This window comes from Panthera uncia, chromosome E1 (genome assembly GCF_023721935.1).
Source record: "Panthera uncia isolate 11264 chromosome E1, Puncia_PCG_1.0, whole genome shotgun sequence".
NCBI lineage: Eukaryota > Metazoa > Chordata > Mammalia > Carnivora > Felidae > Panthera > Panthera uncia.
The window spans coordinates 634,816-656,020 of NC_064814.1; the positions used below are offsets into that span (position 1 = coordinate 634,816).

Consider the following 21,205-nt stretch of genomic DNA (forward strand, 5'->3'; position numbering starts at 1 on the left):
GGCGGCTCCCCCCCCCCCCCCCCCCCCCCCCCACCTTTGCTGGGCCCCCAGGGTGAGGAGGGTCTTGGACCCCTGTGCAGGCCTGACTGCAGCCAGCCAGACCCATGGCAGTTCTAGCTTCCACTCCCTTTATTTCAAAAGAGCCGAAGCTCCCACACAGACTAGCAAGTAGGCCCGGCACATCATGCCTTCCATTGGCCTTTCCAACGACGGCGGTCCGCGCCGTGGGTGCTGCCCGTGGCCGGCAGTCCCAGGCGCCTGGCAGACCTAGGGGGGCCCCAGGGGATGGCTCAGGCTCGGCCCCTCCCCTCAGGGGTCCTGACCCGAGTGTGGGCTGGGGCTGGGGCTGGGGCCGGGGCTGGCGCCGGCCGCCTCCCTGAGGTCCTGCACCAAAGCCTGCAGCCGCTGCAAGCTGGGCCGCGCGTTCTCCTCCAGCCACTCCTCCACGGTGTCCGGGTAGAAGACACGATGCAGGGCGGCCTCCAGCTCCTGCACCAAGGTGCTCCACCTGGCCAGGAGGCTGAGGACCAGAGCCTGTGGTGAGCCCGCCTGCCGGGCACCCCTGGGTGACAGCTCACAGCCTGTGCGCCACGCTCACATTCCGAACAACCCTACAGGTCGGTATGGTTCTGTGCCTCAGTTTGCCCATCCATGAAACATGGCTATCAGTGCCCACCTCACAGTGTTGTTGGGGATAAATGAGTGACTATTGTGTTTTCACATCTAAAACTGGAATGCTCTTTACATCTAGCTGGCAGGGTTTTTCTTTATGTGTGAACCTGACAGCATCTGATGGCATCTAACCCTCCGTGGACACTGAGTTGGCCTTGGCTCAGAGCTGTGAGCCAGGAGAGCCCGGGGGCAGGGGGGCTGGCTGGCTGCCTGGGACTCTGTCCCCACGGTGCTGGGGGGGGGGGTGGGGAGGAGATGTGGGGCATGCGCCAGCAGCAAGGCCAGGACAGGTCTCTAGCAGGTCTGGCTCCATGATGAGCCCTGGACCCTCACCTTCTCAGGTGGGAATGGCCTAGCCTCTAACACTGAAGGCACAGCAGTCAGCAAAGCTGACTTCCCTAGGAATTCGTGGCCGCAATACCTACAGAGCTTGTCTTAGTTCAAAGCCAGTAGCCACAGAAAGCTGTCATCGGGCGGCAGAGGACGCGCAGCCCTGGGGGTGGGCACCGCGGGGAGGGGGCGGCTACCTGAGCGCCTGGGGCTGGATGTGCTGGACCATGACCGGGTGGATGAGCTTCTGCCCGCGGTGATAGGGGCTGAACCAGCCGGTCACGTACCTGCAGGCAGTCCGCACAGGCAGACCCGCTGCAGCTGACACGTGTCTGCCTCACGGTGGTTTTAAGATCCTACTTCTAAGAAACTTAGGAGTCTGGGAGGCATTTTAAACAGTCGCTTGCCCCCGGAAGTCTGTCTGTGGCCACCCTCACCCTGTCCCGGGGGGAGTGCGGGGTGGGGCTCAGCCCCTGCCTGCTCACCTGTCCCTCTCCAGGAGCGTGTCCACAGAGCTGCGCAGGTGGAGGCCGACGTGCGTGATGAGGGCCAGGATGTCGCTGCCAGGGAAGGAGCCGGCCCCCTCGCTGCACGGAGAGCCACCGTGCTCAGACGGGTCCACAGAGTGTGAGGGCAGAGGCAGGGCTGGGGGTGGGCAGGTTACCTCATAAGATCAGTTATTTCTAGGCTTGAGATCCCAAGAAAGTTCTCCACTCTTGCTTTAACGTCTTCGGTAAAGCCTCCTGCAACCAACCACAGATGGAGGTGGTTGGAGGGGCCTCTGGAGGGGAGCGAGGCAGGGGCCCTGTGCCACGGTGCTGGCCTGGTGGTGGGCAAAGTGGCCAAGGAGGCCAGCATGCAGGTGCCAGCCCCAAGGAGACCTCGGGGACAGATGGGCCCGTGGCTTCTTATTAAACACACGAAAACGGGCTCATTATGCTAAGAACAAGAAAACAGAGAATCAGGAGCAGCGACACCCCTCGGGAGACCGCCGGCTGTGCCTCCGGCGCCCCCACGGTGTCCCGGGTGCACGCAGCACCTGGCAAGTGTGGTTTCTCACACGTGGAGCCGTCCCGAGCAACTGGAAAGAACCAGAGAGGCCAGCAAGCACCACTGTGGGCCGGGCTCCACGTCAGTGTGGGTGGACACATGCCACTGGTGCAGGAGGGCGCCAGCTGGGAGGGCAGGAGGCCTGTGTCCGCGGAGGGTGGAGGGCTCCACAGCAGCAGTGCCCTCCACGGAGCAGGGAAGCTGAAGCCAGCGCCCAGCACGAACGGGGTGTCCGCTGGGGTGTCCCTGTGCCTTCCTCCTAGCGGTTCACAACCACCGCTTCAGAAGCCATCGAAGAGAGCGGAGGGCGGGTGTCTGTGCTTTTCCTGCTGCATGCAGCCTGCACGCAGTCTGGGAGCCGGGCCTGCTCCCCCCAGGGCCTCCCACACCTTTCTGCACCAGCACCACGTGCGCCAAGCAGTCCTGTGGTTCAGGTGCACATGGTTCTGTGCCATCTGCGAGTCCCCGTCTCTGCCAAAGTGGCAAGTGCTAGGGCCAGCCCGGGCATTCAGTGGATTTACATAGCAAGGGCCCTTTTCTGCACCTCGCCCATGGTGAATTTCCTTCACGGACTCTCTGGGGGCAGCAGGGGAGGGGGGTGGCTGAGCCCCCCTCTGCTGGTGTGAAAGACCAGAGTCCAGCCCCAAGGAGACACAGTCGGCGGCATCAGGCACTCCCGCCACCCGGGAGGAGCAGGAGACCGTACCGTGTAGGAGCGACTGCAGACAGACGGCCAGGGACGGGATTCCCACGGGCAGCAACTCGCACAGCACGGAGAAGTGATCGTACCTAAGTGCAGGGGAGAGGGGCGCTCAGCTCCTGCTTGCACACGAGACAGAGCTGGCTGCTGCCTCTGGAAACATCCCACCCAGAAGGCCCTGCCTGGGGGCCCGCAGCTGCCTCCGCCTCTGCCCTCCCGGGCGCAGCGATGGACCAGGCCTTGGTCCGGAGGAGGGGTTCACGTGCCGCTCCGCTTTTCAAATGGTGTGAAATCCCCAAGGAGCCAAAATCTGTCCCCATGCCCGCCATATGTGAGACAAGTCACGTGTGGCCCCCTGGAGGCGGGGCTGCCGAAGCGGCCCTCTGCAGAGTCTGGGGGCTGGCTGGCCGTGGGGTGTGAGGCGCCCAGGCGCCTCCCTTCTGACTGCGGCCCAGAATGGATGGGCCACGGAGGGGTGGTCGTCTGGGGCAGCAGCGCTGCTTCGACCCTCCGAGCAGGTCGGCCCGGGAGCTTCCCCAGGGCCTGGGTGGCCTTACCTCTGCCAGCCGGTCAGGACGATGCCCTGCAGCATGTCTGCGGGCCCGCTGGCCGCCACCTGCAGCCACTGCACATTGTTTCTGAGGTGGTGCTCGATAGGGGTCAGGGCCTGGCTCGCCCCTGTGGCCCCCTTGAAGGCACTGGCGGCCCACAGCCGGAGAAAACCACACCTGCGGTACTTTTCCATGAGGAGAGCTGAGTGAGAGAGTGTACGGTGTGACCGGCCCGGGGCCCGAGGGGCCGTGGCCGCAGAGCCCAGACACTGAGAAGCCAGGAGGAGCCCACAACCGGGCAGGCTTAAATCTCAGTGAGAGAAGAGACTCGTGGAAAATACCACAGAGGACAGGCTATCCCGGTGTGACCCGCGGTGGGACATGTGCCAGGGGGCTCCCGGGGCTCACGTGGGAGGGGTCTGAGTGCAAGCTGAGGCGGTTAGCAGGATTCTGATGAACCTGAAGACCCTGGGCCGCCAGGGCTCCAGGGTCTCAGAGGCCGTGGCCAGGTCACTGACCTTTGCCGTGGATGTCCAGGTCGGCCCCGTAGTCCCAGAGCACGGGCTCCACCAGCTGTGGCACCCCTGATGCTGGGGGCAGAGAGAGGCTGTGAGCTGAGGCCCGTCTGGACACATCCTGGCAGCCCACAGGCCTTGCATTACAACGGAGCACAGGCTGTCTTGTTTAGGGGGCATGAGTTGTTTTTTTTTTTTAACGTTTATTATTGAGAAACAGAGAGAGACAGAGCACGAGCATGGGAGGGGCTGAGAGAGAGGGAGACACAGAATCCGAAGCAGGCTCCGGGCTCTGAGCTGCCAGCACAGAGCCCGACGCGGGGCTCGAGCTCACGAACTGTGAGATCATGACCTGAGCCGAAGTCAGAAGCTTAACTGACTGAGCCACCCAGGCGCCCCAGCCGGGTGTGCATTTTGAGAACAGACTCGAAACAGTTGAGTTCTTGACAGTAAATGTCGCAACCATGAAGCCAGCCAACTTTGGAAATGACCAGACTCTGGGAGTTCTGTAAAAAGCGAACCCCCAGTCTCGGGTCCCAGAGCTTCCTATGAGGGGGAAAGGCTCTGTCTGTGTGTGACGGTGGGGGCGCTAGGACTAGTGCAGTAGGAACACATTACTCCTTGGATTTAATTCTACTTAGTCCTAGTGAGAACCCAAGTGGCCACACCTGGGGAGGGCTGCTGCCACGGACACACCCCAGTCCTGCAGAAGTGGGGGCAGTGGCTAGGCTCCAGGCCGAGGCTGTGACTGGACCATGGGGTATGTCTCTGTCTCATCCCAGAGCCTCAGCCACGACCCCTGCAGGGCTGGCCACAGGGTTGTGTGAGGCTGAGGCGGTTAGAGGCACCAGACACTCAAGGCCCAGTGGGACCCTTTCGCCCCCATCCCCCATTAGGGCCCCACGGCTACTCTCCATTCAGACTCATCACTTTGTAAGCCTACAAGACTCTAAAATGCCTTCTGGAGGAATGGCCCTTTTGTGTGAGAAAATCTAGAAAGTGGCTCTAAGGGGGTTGCCTGGAGAGAGCACTTCGGGGCAGGGGTCCTAGAGTGCTCCCCCCTCCCCAGACCAGGGTCCTGGGAGCCGCTGGCCTCCTTACTCCCTACTCCTGGCACCAGAAGCCTGGGGGATGGGCCTGCCAACCTGAGAGCTGGTCCTCGGGGATGGCCCGCAGCATGTCGTCCCACACCAGTGGCGTCGTGGCGGGGTGCCGAGCCAGCACGTGGCAGGCCACCGCCTTCATGTGGGACAGACACAGTCTTGCTTTGGTGTTATGCTCCTGTCGCAGCCACCGTCTCGAGGCCTCACCCTCTCCAAGATAATAGACCTGGAAGGAAACACAGGCCCGCCTCCGGATCGCCCGGCCTCACTGCAGACACACTTGGGAGAGAGACCGCGCTCATGCCATGTCTGACGGATCTCAGTGGCAGCTGCCTGTGGGGAGGAGCTGGTGAGGGGGGGCCCTCCTTCTACACCGAGACCTAACTTCCACTCAAGATTTCCTCTGAACATTCACAGCAGCCCGAAGGCAGAGCTAACCTGAGTGTCTGCCAGCCAACGGGTACATAAAGCACATGGGGGCTGGCTCTGCCCCTGCCGGGGGCGAGGACAGCACGGCTGTCTCAGGCCACAGGCCATCCCTCGTCCAGCTCCGTGGCTCTGCCCGCATGAGGTCACGGGTCAGCTGGGAGGGATGACCTGGCTTTATCCTTCGTCCTTTGGTACATTGACTACTTTTGTACGTAAGAGAATACCCCACAAAGTGGGACCAGGAGCAGGGGCTGCGGCAGGAGGGACGCCCGGTGGGTGAGGCTCAGGCAGAAGAACCGTCGAAGGACCCACCTCGTCGCAGCCGACGTGGAGCCACCGGGCGCCCGGGTGCAGCTCCATGACCTGGCTGATCATGGCTCCCACCAGAGCCAGGGACTCCGCCTCATGGGGGTTCAGGGTGTTAGGGAAGAGCGCCACTTCTCGGAGGTGAGCGAGAGCCTCGTGCTTCAGCACAAACTGCGGAGAGATGACAGGAGGTGACAGGAGGTGACAGACGCTGCAGCCACCCTGCGGAGTCACAGGCAGGGCCTGCTCCAGGTCCCCAAGAGGGCGCTGGCGGGCCGGGCTGAGCCCCTGTTTCCTCCCAGTCTGCCCGGGCTGGGAGAAGAACACGAGAACCAGGCTGCACGGGCTGTTCAGTACGGTACAGACGTCAGCACGTCCTCCCCTGAACACGTGCAGAACGGAACACTGGTCAAAACAGCCATTTCAGGGCTCTGGACGTGAACCAAAGGTGAACACCACACCTGAAGCCCGCTAGCACTGTGGTAAGAACAGAGAGTCTGCGGCCCCCCCCCCCCACCACCCGGCGCTGGCTGAGCGCAGACCCCCTGGGGCCACCGTCTGTGAAAGCGGCAAAGTCCCCGAACTCTGCGGTCCTCATGGTGTGTGTGTGGGGGGGGGTGGGGGTGGCGGCTACCACCAGCCAGAAATGTGATGGGTGACCGTGGAAAGGAGAGCCGTGCACACACGGCTGAGGCAGGGGACTGGGTGAACTCCCAGAGCCCCCAGTGCCTGCAGCACAGGGTGGGTCCTGACGGCTCAAGCACACGGCTTCCTGGGCCCTGGCTGACCACCAGCCATAAAGACAGAGGGGTGGCCCCTAGGAAGCCAGGCCAAAAATATAAATTAGAATAAAACACTATGGGGTGCCTGGGTGGCTCAGTTGATTAAGTATCTGACTTCAGCTCAGGTCATGATCTCACAGTTCATGGGTTCTAGCCCTGTGTCAGGCTCTGTGCTGACAGCTCAGCCTGGAACCTGCTTCAGATTCTGTGTCTCCCTCTCTCTCTGCCCCTCCCCCACTTGTACTCTGTCTCTCAGTCTCTCAAAAATAAATAAACTGTTAAAAAAAGAATTTTAAATAATGTATAGGGGCACCTGGGTGGCTTAGTCGGTTAAGCGTCCAGCTTCAGCTCAAGTCATTATCTCATGGTTTGTGAGTTCAAGCCCCATGTTGAGCTCTGTGCTGACAGCTCAGAGCCTGGAGCCTACTTCAAATTTTGTGTCTCCCTCTCTCTGCTCCTCCCCCGTTCATGTTCTGTCTCTGTCTCTCAAAAATAAATAAGCGTTAACGCGCGTGCGCGCGCGCGCACACACACACACACACACACACACACACACACACACAAACAGAGGCATCAGTAGCCACACACAGCTGGGGAGACAGGCCTGCAGATTAAATCCAGGCAAGTCCAACCACTTGCAGGGGAAAAAGTCAGATTCTCTATAACATATTATCCGAAATGTCCAATTTTCAACCAAAAAATCATGAGATGTGCAAATAAACAGGAAAGTGGAACCCAGACTCAGGAAAAAAGCCAATGGATAGAAACTAACATTGATGTGGGCCCAAATGTCAGATTTATCGATTACTTCAAAGAAACCATTATGAAAATGTTCCCAGAATTAAACTATAATAATGAAAAATGAAAATCCATTTCATGGGCTCCACAGAAGATTTGAAACATCAGAAGAAACGGTGATTGGGATGACAGACCAATAGGGTCTCCTCAGGCTCAACAACACAGAGAAAAGGTGGGGAGAACAAAGAGACTCGGAGACCCGTGCGGTGACATTAGGTGCCCTAACGCACACGCGAAGGGAGCCCTGGCCAAGAGGAGAGAATGACGCAGAAACACTTGAGGACGTGGCCCAAAACTTCACAAAAGTGATGAAAATAATCTACAGTTCCAAGAAGCTCGACGAGCCCCAAGCAGGATAAATGCACAGAAACCCAGACCTAGAAGTCCTACTAACCAAACCACTACAGCAAGGCAAACGTACACAGGGAGTCCTGAAAGCATCAGGAAAAGAAAAAACTTTGGGAAATAATAACATAAGGAAAGGCTGACAGAGCCTGTTCACGGATCGGAGAAGTCAGCAGAGTAGAGGTAATTTCTCCCCAAGTTGACTTACAGATTTAATACAATTTCAATCAAAATCCCAGCAAGGTTTCTTAAAGACATACAGATAAACTTAGTCTAAAATATATATGGAGAAGCATGAGGCGCCTAGGTGGCTCAGTTAGTTGAGCGTCCGACTCTTGGTTTCGGCTCAGGTCGCGATCTCACGGTTGGTGGGATCAAGCCCCGCGCTAGGCTCTGAGGACAGCCGTGTGGAGCCTGCTTGGGATTCTCTCTCTGCCCCCCTCCCCATGCTCTTTCTCTCTCAAAATAAATCAATGTACATTAAAAATATATATATGGTTCAGAAATGGGCCACAAATAATGTCAACTGATTTTTGACAAAGATACAAAGGCAATTCCAAATTTCAAATTCCAAAGAAAGGATAATCTTCCAATCAGTGGTGCTGGCATGACCAGCCATCTCGAGGGGTCATAGGCTATGTGCAAAACACAATAAACCTCACCCTACACCTCAGGCCTTACAAGGCAAGAGTTGACAAGAATTAAGTCAACGTGGACCATAACAGCAAGTGGGAAGTGTGCAAATGTAGAACTTTAGAAGGAAACAGGAAAAATCTTCATGATCTGGTGACTGGCAGAGAAATGACACCAAAAGTACGACCCATCGGAGCAAAGCTGAGAAACTGGACTCATCAAAATTAGAGACTTTTGTTCTTTGAGATACACTAAGACGATGATGACAAAGTACAGATCGGGGGCAAATACTTGCAAATCACACATCTAACAGACTTGTATCCAGAATGTCCAGAGAACGTTAAAAACTGAACAGTTCAGAAGACAAAATGTGCAAATACTCATACGGCTATGTCACAAAGTGGGTATCCTGGGGCGCCTGGGTGGCTCATTCAGTTGGGCGGCCAACTACGGCTCAGGTCATGATCTCGCGGTCTGTGAGTTCGAGCCCCTCATTGAGCTCTGTGCTGACAGCTCAGAGCCTGGAGCCTACTTCGGATTCTGTTCTCCCTCTCTCTCTTCCCCTGCCCTGCTTGCACTCTGTCTCTCCATCTCAAAAATAAATAAACATTAAAAAAAAATTTTTTTTAAACCCAAAAAACAAAGGGGGTGTCCTGATGGTACGTAAACACAGGTAAAGGACCTCCTCCAGAAAGGACCAGCCTGAGGACACCTTAACTTTGGATTTGTGGCCTCCAGCACAGAGAGAGCACGCTTCCGTAGTCTCAAGTCGCCTGGTTGAAACGCTTTACTGCAGTGGCCCCCGGAAACAAATGCACCCTGAGAGCCCCGTAAGGGCCCCCTCAAGGAGCAGGATTGGGAGGCCAGGCTGTGCTCTGGAACGACGGAGAAAGGGGCAGAGGGCACCGCTAGGGGGACCTTCCAGCAGGTCAGGCGGTAGTTCACACAAGGGTGGAGACGGGGATGGCAGGTGCCAACTCAAGAGCCTGAGGAGCAAAAGCACACGATGGCCCGAACTGCAGGGGTGGGAGGGGTGCCGAACAGGGCAGCGGAGACTGGGTCTGGGGGTCACGGAGCACGGGGAGGGGAGGCAGGAGTGGGCACCGCATTGTCTAGGGAGAGCGTGAGGTGAGGAGGGAGGGTTTCGAGAGAAGCCGTGGGGACCGCCACATCCAGCGGCAGCTACAGGAGAGCACGCTGCCGGCAGAAGTGGCGTCACAGCCAGAAGTGGGGGGCCGGAACAGCGTGGGGTTTGGAAGGGAGCAGCTGGGGCCACGCAAAGCCCGAGACTCAAGTTAAAGGGATGAGAACCCGTGGCTGCATTTAGTGACTCGGAGGACGGGGTGGGGGCGGGGGGGCTGTGGAGATGCTCCGTGGCCCCTGGTGGTGGGAAGTGAGGAGCACAGAGAGCGCATCACGGAGCTGCGACAGGAAGGTTAGAGGCCAGAGGCCTGGGCGGTGGCGGGGGCGGGGGGGGGGGGGGGCAGGGGCGGTCCCGGGTGCTCAGCTCGAGAAGGGAAGGGCTGCCCGTGGGTCTAGCAGGTGTATCTGTTAGAGGGAAAAACGGAACCTGCAGCCACTAAGTGTTTAATTTGCTCTTCATTTTTGATGCAGACGTGAAAAATGTTTCCGAAGATCACACAAGAGCTTGGGGAAATATTTTCGGTATTGAATGATGAATACAAGTTAAAAAGTAAAACAACTCGGCCCTCAGGGCTCCATGGGAATCATGCATCCCCCACTGGCTCTTTCCCACCATTCCTGGGACAAAGTCGCTCTGATCTAGAGTCCTGTGCTCTCTGGTCGTTTGCAGGGCAGGGGCTTGCAAGAAAGAGCTGCTCCCTGCCTGTGTACCCCTGAGCCCCACACCTGGGTATCAGGAACCTTTGTTCCTCCCACTTACCTCCATGTGTCCGAATGTCTGTACCAATGGGATGACCTCTAGCTCATTCAGTGCAGCCAGATGCAGGATCTCTTTGATTTCAGGGGGGCTAGAGAGACAAACATCGATCACCCAGAGAGGTTCACACCACCTCCATTCACACGAGAGCTCCAGTTCGCACCACCTCCTGTTCACACCCCAGCCCACGTTCACACACACACACACTCATGCTCCCGTTCACGTTCCCTCTCCCTTGTTAGGCTCCAGGGGGACTCTCCTTGGGAAACTAGTATGGTCACCATTGGTCACCATTCCAAAAAGTACAAAAGATATGCCTAAGGTTTCAGAGAGGGCTCTCTAGGATTTTGGAAAATGATGCTGTTATGTTCTCAAATAACAGTTTGCTTTTTACTTGCTATTCTTACCCAACCTATAAGAAGCAAGTCATTTTACAAGAAATTAGAAATCATATCCTAGAGCAGGAATGGTAGATGGGCTGAAGGACAAATCTGCCTGCCTGTTTTCACACGCCCCATGACCTAAAAATGGTTTCTGTAGTTTAAAATGGTTGCGAAAAATCAAAAGCGGAATAATATCTTATGACATGTAAAAATTATATGAAACTCGAATTTCAGTACCCACAAACAGCTTTATTGGAACACAGCCGTGCTCACTCATTTACATTATCACCCATGACTGCCTGTGCTCCACAAATGGTTGTAACAGAGGCCAGGTGGGCTGCACAGCCTAAAGTCCTGACTGTCTGGCCCTTTACAGAAAAGCTGGTGACCCCTTTAATAGAGGAAAGAGAAAAGAGCTTCAAGGTTGCGGTGGCGGGACTCAGCCCCGTGGGGGTTAGCTTTCGTCCAAGCACGCCTGAGGGCAGGAATGCTCCAGGTGGTGAGGACAGCACGCAGGAGGGCTAGTTGCCCACTGCGTTACCAGCTGTCGTTCATGAATTTATCTCAAAAACAAAATCATTTCCAGTTTCTGTATGTGTTTGAGCCATTTCTTAAGTTAATCAGTTCTCTGAATGTATTGATTTTAAATAGACCTTTTTCAAGCTTCACAGGTACCCCAGCACTTTTTCCACTTGAAAAAACACACTAAATAAACAAAAGGTGTTCACTGTATGAAGAAAAACAGAATAGTGTGAAAAGACACCTCACTGCAATGTTAACACTCTGAGCATGCGCATGGGGCATGGACATTTTGGGGAGTTCTGACATAGAGCCAAACCTCCCTCCAGAACGGTGGGGTGCTTCAGAGCCTACCAGTGGGAGGTTTGCTTTTTCTGACCTTGTGAACACAGAGCATTAGAACTTTTTAAAAAGTTTCACCAATTGGATAGCCAAAATGGTGTTTGACTTGTTGTTTTAATTTACTTTATTACTATTGTATGCTTATCAGACATTTTAATTTCTTTTGGGGGATCTGCCCGTTAATATCCTTTGCTCATTTTCCTTTTGGGTTATTTGTTATCGATTTACATGGACACCGTAACTCTAGGGGCGCCTGGGTGGCTCAGTCGGTTGAACATCCAACTTTAGCTCAGGTCATAATCTCATGGTTTGTGAGTTCGAGCTCCACATTGGGCTGTCTTCTGGCAGCACAGAGCCTGCTTTCAGATCCTCTGTCTCCCTCCCTCTCAAAATAAACATTAAAAAAATAATAAAATGGACACCATAACTCTAAAGCCCGGCAAGGTACACCCACAACCACTGTATCTACTTTTACGGATTCTGACCCCCTTTCCTTTGATCTTTGTTTTCCTGATGAGGGTCCCAACCATGGCCTTAAAGAGCAGCATCCCCTTCCCCACCCCCCCACCTCCCCCAATCCTCCACCCTCCCCCTAAATGTTTCCAAATTCTCTTCAGTGAGTGTGTTTTACTTTCGTAACTAAGACAGGCGTTTCAAAGCCAGACGTGGGCTGCCCCACCACTGCCAAACCCTCGCCTGCCCTGCCCACACCTCCGGGCGGCCCCAAGCAGCCGCTTTCTCCGTGGCTGGGGTACCTGTACGCGTGCTTGGCCCTCAGCAGCCTCAGGTGGCCCTCGTAGGGAAACATGTCTTCGTACTCAAGGAGCAGCCCATTGGCGCCCAGGGCATGGAACAGAGGAAAGACCTGGGGGAACAGGGATGCTGTGAGGATGCGACTATCTGAAGGAAGGTGACAGCTGTACCCCATGCGGTCTGCCTTCTTGCTCGAGGGCATGGTTGTAGTTGAGATTCACATTTTTCCTGGAAACGTGTAACCAGAACGCATACTTTGTGTTACACCGAGTCGAACTCTCTACCATCAAGTCTTCACTTGACACAGGGTGGGTCTGCACCTGTGGAGCAGAGGCGCAGCTCAGCCTGCGGACAGCGAGGGGCTGAGGGCGTGGCAGGAAATGTTCCCACCTCCTCCTCTACCTTTATTTCAAAGGGTATGACTTCCTATTCTCAAGGATTTTCAGGACTAGTTCATGTCTACCATACACAGAACTGAGATTTCTTTCTGGTCTGATGTCAAGGCCAGGGTGGAAAAGAACACACCTTGGGCGCTGCTGGAGGGGCCTCCTGCAGGTATCTGAAATAGCAGCCCCTCCCTGGATGATGGTCGTTGCGGGTTCCACAAGATTTTAACACTCCTGTTGATGTATCTGTCAAGCTTTCTCTCTCCACAAGTGTGGGGACATTCTGACTCAAGCTGGATGGAAGGAGCAAAGGAGCCTGGGGCTAAAACTTAGCTGTAGAAAGTTCATAATCAGTAGTAGACTGCAAATTACAAAGAGAGGTAGACAGATTGTGGAAAGGAAAGAGCTCATGCAGGTCAGGCGTGTGGATAACGCAACATAATGGTCTCGGTATCTTCCATTTTCCTCGGCATTTTTCCCTCCGGTTTCCTTCTTAGCCTGTCGTGGCCATCTGACCACCACAGCCGTTTGGCACTTCGACCGTTGGGGTTGGTGGTGATCCTCTGTGTTGTGGGTGGTGGGGAGGCTGTGGGGCCGGGCGGCCTGGCTGTCCCCAGCACACACTCCGTCCGGCACTGGACCCAGCTGGGGAGAAGGTCTTCACTGTGGAACCGCACAAGCATGCACACACGTGACAGACTAGGCCCCTGTGTCCTGCTGTCAAGACTCAAAATCGTTTTACCTAATTTCCACTTTTCTGACTAGAATATTTCTGAGCAAATCCCGGACAACACAATTGTTCACCTATAAGTAATTCAACACATATCGCTGACAAAGACTTTTCACAAAAGCACAACTATAGCAACTATCCCACCTAACCAAACCACTCTTTAAAATCATCCACGTTCAAATTTTCCCATGTCTAGAATCTTTTCACGTGCACCTTAAGCCCAGTCCAGACGACACCCACACACTGCACTGTTTTAACAGATTTTTTAAGGTTCTCTGATTTTTAACGGTACCCTTTTTTTAATTTGAAATTTATTTGTTGAGGAAATCGAGTCCCTTGTTTCGCATGGTTTCCCAAATTTTGGATTTGATGGATGGTATTCTTAAGATGTCCCTTCGTGTGTTTCCTGTTCTCGTGTATGCTGGCGGTTAGACATGAAGGTGAGATTAGATCCAGGTTTCATTCTTTTGGCAAGAGTACTTCATAGATGCTTCTAGAAATCACAAGTCTGGCTGCTCCACTGGAGTGATGTCAGGCTGATCAGTGGGTTCAGGGGCATCAGCCAGACCCATGCCTTGAACTTCTGCCCAATGGTTTCAACTACCACTGACATTACCTAGGGCACCCTGAACAGGAACTGTGAGGTGGTGACTTTCCAATGACGTCATTCCTCATGTCTGTTGGCTGGAACGCTTCCTTAGGGCAGAATTTTCTCTCAGCAATTATTTGGTTACTCCAGCCCTGCCACTGCTGCCGCTGGTGGTTCTTCAGTAAATTCTCTTGGATGTTTACAATAGCTGGTCTGTAGCTTTTGTACCATGAAGACCATTTTGGTTGGATACAAAATCCTTGATTCATGTTTCATTTTCTTGAGTACCTTAAATATGTTCTTCCTTGTCTTCTGTCATAAAATGTTGCTGTCAAATATCTGGTGCCAGCCTAATTTTCCTTCCCTCATACAGAACTTGGGCCTTCTTCCTGTGTGCCCAAAGGAGTTGTTCATTTTCATTTTCTTTAATCCGATACCTTTACCAAAGGATGCCTTAGTGTCCGTCATCCTAGGTATACAGTATGCCCTTTCCACACGCAGACCCAAGTATTCTTTAATTTCACAAAAGCGTTTTTGAATTGTAGTTTCTGAGCATTTGTCCTAGAGCACTGCTTTGGTTCCCTGCTCTGAGGACTGTTGAGCATGGCTGAGATACAGCGTCTTCCTCATCAAGAGGTGGGGTCTACCCCCAGCCTGGAATCTGGGCTGACATGGACTTGCTTTACCAAGAATCACGCAAGGCCCAGGACGGCTTGCGACTCTGGAGCCTAAATGCTGCCCTGTGACTGCCGTGCAGACCGGAGGCTGGCCTACCCTCCGTGAGGCCAGACACCCACGTGGAGCAGAACTGAGGGGCCCAGCGCACAGCCAGCACCAACTGCTGGACATGTAAGGCCATCTGGGACCGTCTGGCATTCCTAGTTGTCAGGGGACTGCGAACACAGGAGGGAACCGGGGCAGACCGGCAGAGCCACCCACCAGACCAAAGAAACAGACGGAAGGAATTGCTGTCTGAAGCCTCTGATTTTGGGGTGGTCGACCCCCCAGCAGCAGGTCACTGAGGCAGTGGCTCCAGCAGCAGGGGAGCTGGACCTTCTTTGCTTATCTTCTGTATTTATCAATTTGTTACAACGCTTTTTATCTCTTCATGTGTGACATTTTCTTCTTCCTTATTTACTTCCCAAGAGTATGCTTTCCACGGTGTCTGCTCACTTCTGTCCTTCTAGTTTAGTCTCTGACTTTGTTTCCTTTTTTGTCATAACTCATTCCTGAGCCTGGTAAGCGGTTGCTCTGTACCCTTCTGTCTGGCTATTACTTGCTGGGCTTCTCTCCTTCTGATTTACACTGTTTGCTCATAGCTCCTATCATTTTCTTAATGTCTTTTATCTTATTTTGAAATATTACATACGGCTTCATCTGCTTTGCGGTCGCATCTTCCTGGTGCACCTTTGTCATTATGGTGTTCCTGAGATCATGATTCTCTTTTTTCTTACAATGCCTGTGTATGATATTTAACCACAATCCTTTTCTGCTACTCATGTTTTTTATTTAAAAAGTTAAAAAAAAATTTTTTTATATTTATACTATGTATTTTTTTTTTAATTTTCTTTATTTTTTAAAATTTACATCCAAATTAGTTAGCATATAGTGCAACAATGATTTCAGGAGTAGATTCCTTAATGCCTCTTACCCATTTAGCCCATCCCCCCTCCCACAACCCCTCCAGTAACCCTCAGTTTGTTCTCCATATTTATGAGTCTCTCGTGTTTTGTTCCCCCCTCTGTTTTTATATTATTTTTGTTTCCCTTTTTTTTTTTTAAACTTTAGAGAGAGAGCACAAGCAAGGGATAGGGGCAGAGGGAGAGAGAGAGAGACAGAGAGAGAGAGAGAGAGAGAGAGAGAGAGAGAGAACCTGAAGCAGGCTACACATTCAGTGCAGAGCCCGATGAAGGGCTTGATCCCACAACCTTGGGATCATGACCTGAGGTGAAATCAATAGTTGGATGCTGAGCTGACTGAGCCGCTCAGACGCCCCACTACTGCTCAGGTTTTTTTTTTAATTTTAATTTTTATTTTTTAACATTTATTCATCTTTGAGAGACAGAGAGACAGAGCACGAGTGGGGAAGGGGCAGAGAAAGGGGGACACCGAATCCGAAGCAGGCTCCAGGCTCTTAGCTATCAGCACAGAGCCTGACACGGGGCTCGAATTCACAAACTGCGAGATCATAACCTGAGCCAAAGTCGGACATTCAACCGACTTTGAATGTCGCCCAGGCGCCCCCCCTTTTTTTAAAAAAAAAAAATTTTTTTTCCACTACTGCTCAGGTTTAAATGAGATGTGTTTTCTTGTATTTTTAAGAATAGGTTCTTTTTTTTCTTTTTTTAAGGTTTTTTTTTTTTTTTTTTAAGTTTATTTTGAGAGAGAACGTGAGCAGGGAAGGGGCAGAGAGAGGGAGAGAGAGAATCCCAAGCAGGCTCCATGCCACCAGCACAGAGCCTGATGCAGGGCTCGGACTCACGAACTGCGAGATCACAACCTGAGCCAAAACCAAGATGCTTAACCACCTGAGCCCTCCAGGTGCCCCTAAGAACAGGTTCTTGTGTTTGGAATGGAGATGGGCCGGTCCAGGGCTCCCTCTCTGTGGTTACAAGAAGAATCAGGAGTTTCACAAAGGGATTTGGGGGAAACTCAAAACCTGTGCTGCTGCCAACATCATGCCCCAGCCTGGAACCCCGCGGTTGTGCTCTAAATACACATTTCTACAGAATACTGTTTACCACTTTGGAGACCAAAGCCAAGGCAAGGGAGACTGACTAGAGGGAAAGGGGCTCTTACCTCAGAGAGGTAGGAGACCTTTGGTGGAGCTCCTTTAAGGTCCAGATGAACTAATCGCATCTTAAATGGTGAAGAACCTGACATTTCACTATTTGTCATGAAGTCATAGGACAAAATCTCTGGTCTGGGCACTTCTTCCTAGTGGAGAAATTCAAAGTTAGAAGCGGTGGAGGCTCCTTTTTGCCCCTTGGCCTCACACTTTGTGTTTCTGTCCTGACACGCCCAGGTGTGCTTTATCCACTAGGAGGAAACTCACTTTACCAACGTGAAAACGAATCAAGAAATCTACCTCATGTTCAGATAAAGGGACCTCTGCCACTTAATCGTGATGTGCCCCTAACACAGAACAGCACTCGTTTCCTTACAAGATGGCTGTAATAACACAAGTGGCCGCAAAATAATTTTGTTTGAAAGACTGTCTTGAGCTGTATGTACCACGTGGGGAAAACAGGCAGGTAGGCGTAAACATTTTTCAGGCCCTACAGTATAATGTTTCTGTGCAAAAGTTATCTTCAATTTTATTTTACTTTGAAGAGCATTAAAAATAATTTACATTCTAGAGCCCAAGTGAACTTGGTTACGGAGGAAGAAACTGTAAAAATTAAGTCTAGGTCAGAGAAAACCGTCTAGGATTTAAAATAGGCCATGGATAATTTGAAAAATAAGTGAGCCACAAGTATATTAGAGCTGACTAGTTTACATTAAAGTACAGGAAAGATCTAGAGGGTAATGAAGTAGTTGGGAAAGACTGAAATCTTCCCCCCAGTGAATATAAAAACACAAAGGATGAGATGCAAAAAGTGAAAGAAAACCTTTACATGGTGGTCATTTTTACAGTCCACTAATTCAAACTACCCATTCTGTGAAAGGATTCACAAACCCCTAACCTCAAGAAATCTATTATAAAGCAGGCAGGATAAAATAGATGCAACAGAAACCGGTTTGGTTTTTTTTTTTTTTTTTTTTTTAAAAAATTTATTTTCAAACAATCGCAATGACAAAATCTTCGAAGCAATTACCTAAGTTACCAGCTGCCGGGTAGATGAGTTTTGTGAACAAGCATTCTGAAATCCGCTTTTAAAGTTGAATTATTTAAAATCGTACAAACCAATTCCATTCTCCAGGGAACAGACTTAAAAGAAACACTTCCAGGCTGAGGGGTGTGCACTGGTCGTGTGCACATCCCCTCCGGTTCAGAGACAAGCCCTGCTCCCGCCCCTGCAAGCCGAGGTAAGCGAGCACCGACGTCTCACCTGAAACACACACGGTGGCTTAACAACACGAAATCTCCGCAAAATCTGAAGGAAAAGAAACAGAAGTCAGTGTTTCATCTCTGAAGAGTGTGCGACTCTCTTTGCTCCGGCTCCCTCCTGCACGAAGTCTGCAGAAATGAGCCTATCCCGAAGACCGGGGCAGGAGGTCACTGATCAGCCTCTCCGCTGGGTGTGCACCCGAGCTGCACTCCGCTGCCCAGTTTCGGGAGTGTGGGCAGGCCTTTCAGACCAGCAAGTGTGTGAACATTTTCCCTCCGGGTGCTCGCCTTCTCCTGACTCCGTCCTCGCGCATGAACCTCTCTGGTAGCTGCGCTCCTTCGGGACCAGGCTGCTGGCGGGGCTGGGTGAGCGGTGCCTTCTCACCCACTGGACGAGGTCCTGTGCGGAAACAGAAAGCTGCACACCAGCTGGGCCCTCGCGAGGTACGCGTGCGCGGAGCACCAGCCGGGCCCAGCACCCCAGGCGTGGCGCGGGCCCCAGGGAAGGAAACGGAGACCCCGGGAGGAGGGCTTGGAGACCTCTGAGAAGGGCCGGGAGACCCCGGCAGGAGGGCGCGCACGCGGACGAGAACGCACTTCTGACTGCAGGCTCTGAGGCTCAGCGCGTTCCGAGGACGGAGAGGCGGGCGGGGGGCGCGCGGGTGGGCGGGGTGTCCGGCGAGGTGCGCGCCCAGGTCCGCGGCGCCCCGCCCTGCTCGGCGTTCGGCCTCCGATTGCTCGGGCCTGGCCGCCAGGCTCGGGGTCGACGGCCGAGCGCTTCGCTCTGCGTCCCAGGCCGCGACGGCCTCGCGCTTCCCCTCGCGGCGCTCGTCCCGGGCTCGGGGCGGCTCCAGCCTTCGACCCGGTTGCGCAGCGGCCTGGCCCGATGGCGCCTCAGCGGAGGGGCGCGCTCAGGGCGCCCGAGGGCAGCGGGGCGTCAGAGCGCCGGCGCCCGTGCAGGTACAGGGCAGCGTCGGAGGGGGCGAGTTGCGGCGGGCGGGGCGGGGCCGTGTGATGGGCGTGGTCTGCTTGGGGCGGGGCCTCGGGAGCGCGTGCTGCGCAGCTGGGTCGACTCCTCCTCCCCGCCCCGGGGATATCTATGATCCCTGTTTAAAATAATCAGGTGTCCACTCAACATGGTCTGACCATGCTGTGCCCACCTTGGGATTTATTTAACTGGAATTCGTTTTCTTCATATAGCACTGCAAAGGGGGGAGGCACATATAAAAATAAGTCAGATTCCCTCCTTTTCAAGAATTAATTACATATTTAAAGCAAGGGTGCCTTGATCTTTTTTCTTATTTTTTGCAAGTTCTTTAAGCCCCACAGTCACCAAGTTTTTCCTAGACAACAGAGCACACAGTTTCTCAGTTACACACGTGCACACACACATGCATGCAACATCAGTAATTACGTTAGTTAGACGTACAGTTAACCCAGGTTGTGCAAGAAGTGTCTTAATTATGAATGATTTTCATTGTTGCTTGTACTGTCCTCTTGGCTGGCTTGTGGGTGGACTCACACCTTAGTTACGTCCACCAGGGGCACATGTGTGGTTCTGGAGGGTCACTTTCGGTTTCAGGGAACGTGATTGGCATTGGCAACATAGATTCAGGTTCTCCATGAGCCTGGCTGGGCTGGGAGGGACACTGGCCGGCAGCTCATCTGGTTGCCAGCACAGGGCACAGTGAGCCCTGCCTGGTCAGATGGGGCTGGGGGCCACACTCCCCACCATATCCTTCCAGGCTGGCGAGTGCTTCGGGATTGGTTGGGAGTAGCTCTGACCTCTGTTAGGGCAGGAACAGTTTAAGGCTCCCTGTGATTAAGTGTGAACATGCTCCCTGGTCATCGTGGCCCACTTTTCAGCACATGTGAGTGCAGTTGTGTTTTGTCCTCAGCACAAAGAATGTCCGGGCACCTTGGGAGGTGCAGAGGAAGTGGCTGAGAACTACCGTCCTGGGGGCCTGTGCTGTGCTTACTGGGCTCCTGCTCTGGAGCAGCCTGGGGGGTGATGATGGCGTCACTGAGGTCCTGGCTCACCGTGGGGAGATCCTGCCTGGCAGGTTCATTGAGGTGCCCTGCTCGGAGGACTATGACAGTCACCGAAGGTTTGAAGGTAGGCGATGCAGCCTTGGTCTGGGAAAGAGCCTTACGCGAACACCGAACGTGATGCGTTTGAGATGCGTGGGTCTTTCGCTGCAGCGACGTGGTGTGGGGGTCAGGGGGGTACAGTGAAACTTTCCCTCCTTCAGGTCGGTTAACCCACACGTGGGCTGGGAAGTGCAAAGGCAGGCCTGCTGATCACCGAGGTGCCCCACACTGTGGGTACTATCTGTTGGAGGAGACTGCCTGAAGGGACATAACAGAATTGGAAAGGCAGGGATGAGAAAGTTGAAGCCAGAAAAGGCATTAGCTGTAGAGTGTCATTAGGTGTATTTGCTGCAGAAAATGTTGCAACGAAAAATGTCCCTACCAGAAGCCCTTCCTGGTGTCGTGTAGTGTGTCCCTGTGTGTCCCCTTCTGGAGGGGAGGAGGGGAGTGCTGCCCAGAGGCAGCGGCCGCCCTGGAGTTCAGCACCCTGGAGAGCCCCCCCCCCCCCTCCCTGCCCCGCCCCGCCCCGCGCCTGCCCCGGCACTGGGCACTGTCGGCTTTATTTCCTGCACGTTCGTTGCTGCCCGGACGCTTTCTCAGTTTTAAAAACCTAGCCTGCGCCACTGGGTTTTAAGGACAAAATTTAATTCGGAGCAATGCTTTGGACCTGAACTGGAAGAAGATTGCCGAGTCTTTCCACTGAGGGGCGCTGTGGTGACGCACACCAGAGGGGATTACCTCCCCCTGACTCCCTCAGCCTTTCCCTCTTAACCTGTGTCCCAGCTTTTGAGAAAGTATTTTTCAAGTAGTTAGAAGTGAAGTTTCTTCTTGCCCATTTAATAATTTAGCCACATTAAAACAGTTTCCGGGGGGGGGGGCACGGGGTTCCAGTTTGGGATGATGAAGGCATTCGGGAGATGAATGGTGATGTTGGCACAACAGTATGAATTTGCCTCATGTCCCTGAACTTGTACACTTAAAAATGGTTACAATGGGGGGCGCCTGGGTGCTCAGTCGGTTAAGGGTCCGACTTTGGCTCAGGTCATGAACCCTCAGTTCGTGATTTCGAGCCCAGCAGTGGTCTGTCTTGCACTCAGCACAGAGCCTGCTTCCGATCCTCTGCCTCCCTCTCTCTCTCTCTCTCTCTCTCTCTCTCTCTCTGCCCCTCCCCTCCCCCACTCTCTCTCTCTCAAAAAAATTTTTTTTAAATGGTTAAAATGGTAAATTTTGTGTTATGTATTAAAGCT

General features: G+C 53.4%; 2 protein-coding genes across 4 annotated transcripts in view; one reads left to right on the forward strand and one right to left on the reverse strand.

The window, feature by feature from the left end:
- Positions 1-22: 22 nt before the first annotated feature.
- HEXD (hexosaminidase D) lies at positions 23-18,149 on the reverse strand. 2 transcript variants are annotated; one of them, XM_049635403.1, is made up of 13 exons: positions 17,869-18,149; positions 16,616-16,753; positions 12,114-12,223; positions 10,118-10,205; positions 5,663-5,827; positions 4,964-5,147; positions 3,822-3,893; positions 3,310-3,505; positions 2,759-2,841; positions 1,667-1,745; positions 1,488-1,589; positions 1,200-1,289; positions 23-520 (listed from the first exon to the last, which is right to left on the reverse strand). In XM_049635403.1, the coding sequence occupies exons 2-13, from the start codon at positions 16,712-16,714 to the stop codon at positions 310-312; spliced, it is 1,479 nt and encodes a 492-aa protein (XP_049491360.1). In that variant the 5' UTR covers positions 16,715-16,753; positions 17,869-18,149; the 3' UTR covers positions 23-309. The 2 variants fall into 2 exon arrangements, with proteins under 2 accessions (XP_049491360.1, XP_049491361.1); XM_049635404.1 differs by lacking the exon at positions 1,200-1,289 and having other exon boundaries at positions 24-520.
- Positions 18,150-18,744: 595 nt separating this feature from the next.
- OGFOD3 (2-oxoglutarate and iron dependent oxygenase domain containing 3) overlaps positions 18,745-21,205 on the forward strand; it is a 22,866-nt gene continuing 20,405 nt past the window's right edge. For both annotated transcript variants that reach the window (XM_049635414.1, XM_049635415.1), the window contains exons 1-2: positions 18,745-18,827; positions 19,766-19,983. In XM_049635414.1, coding sequence (XP_049491371.1) covers positions 18,754-18,827; positions 19,766-19,983 — 292 coding nt within the window. In that variant the 5' untranslated portion in view covers positions 18,745-18,753. The remainder of the gene's footprint in view (positions 18,828-19,765; positions 19,984-21,205) is intronic.

Bases quoted from the DNA above. Each gene is read 5' to 3' on its own strand.
- HEXD (XM_049635403.1), bottom strand. From the start codon at position 16,714: ATGACAAATAGTGAAATGTCAGGTTCTTCACCATTTAAGATGCGATTA. The intron at 2,842-3,309 runs GTAAGGCCACCC...CCCTGCACTTAG, and splicing joins GTCCTGACCGGCTGGCAGAG to GTACGATCACTTCTCCGTGC. The intron at 1,746-2,758 runs GTACGGTCTCCT...GGTTGGTTGCAG, and splicing joins TCTGCAGTCGCTCCTACACG to GAGGCTTTACCGAAGACGTT.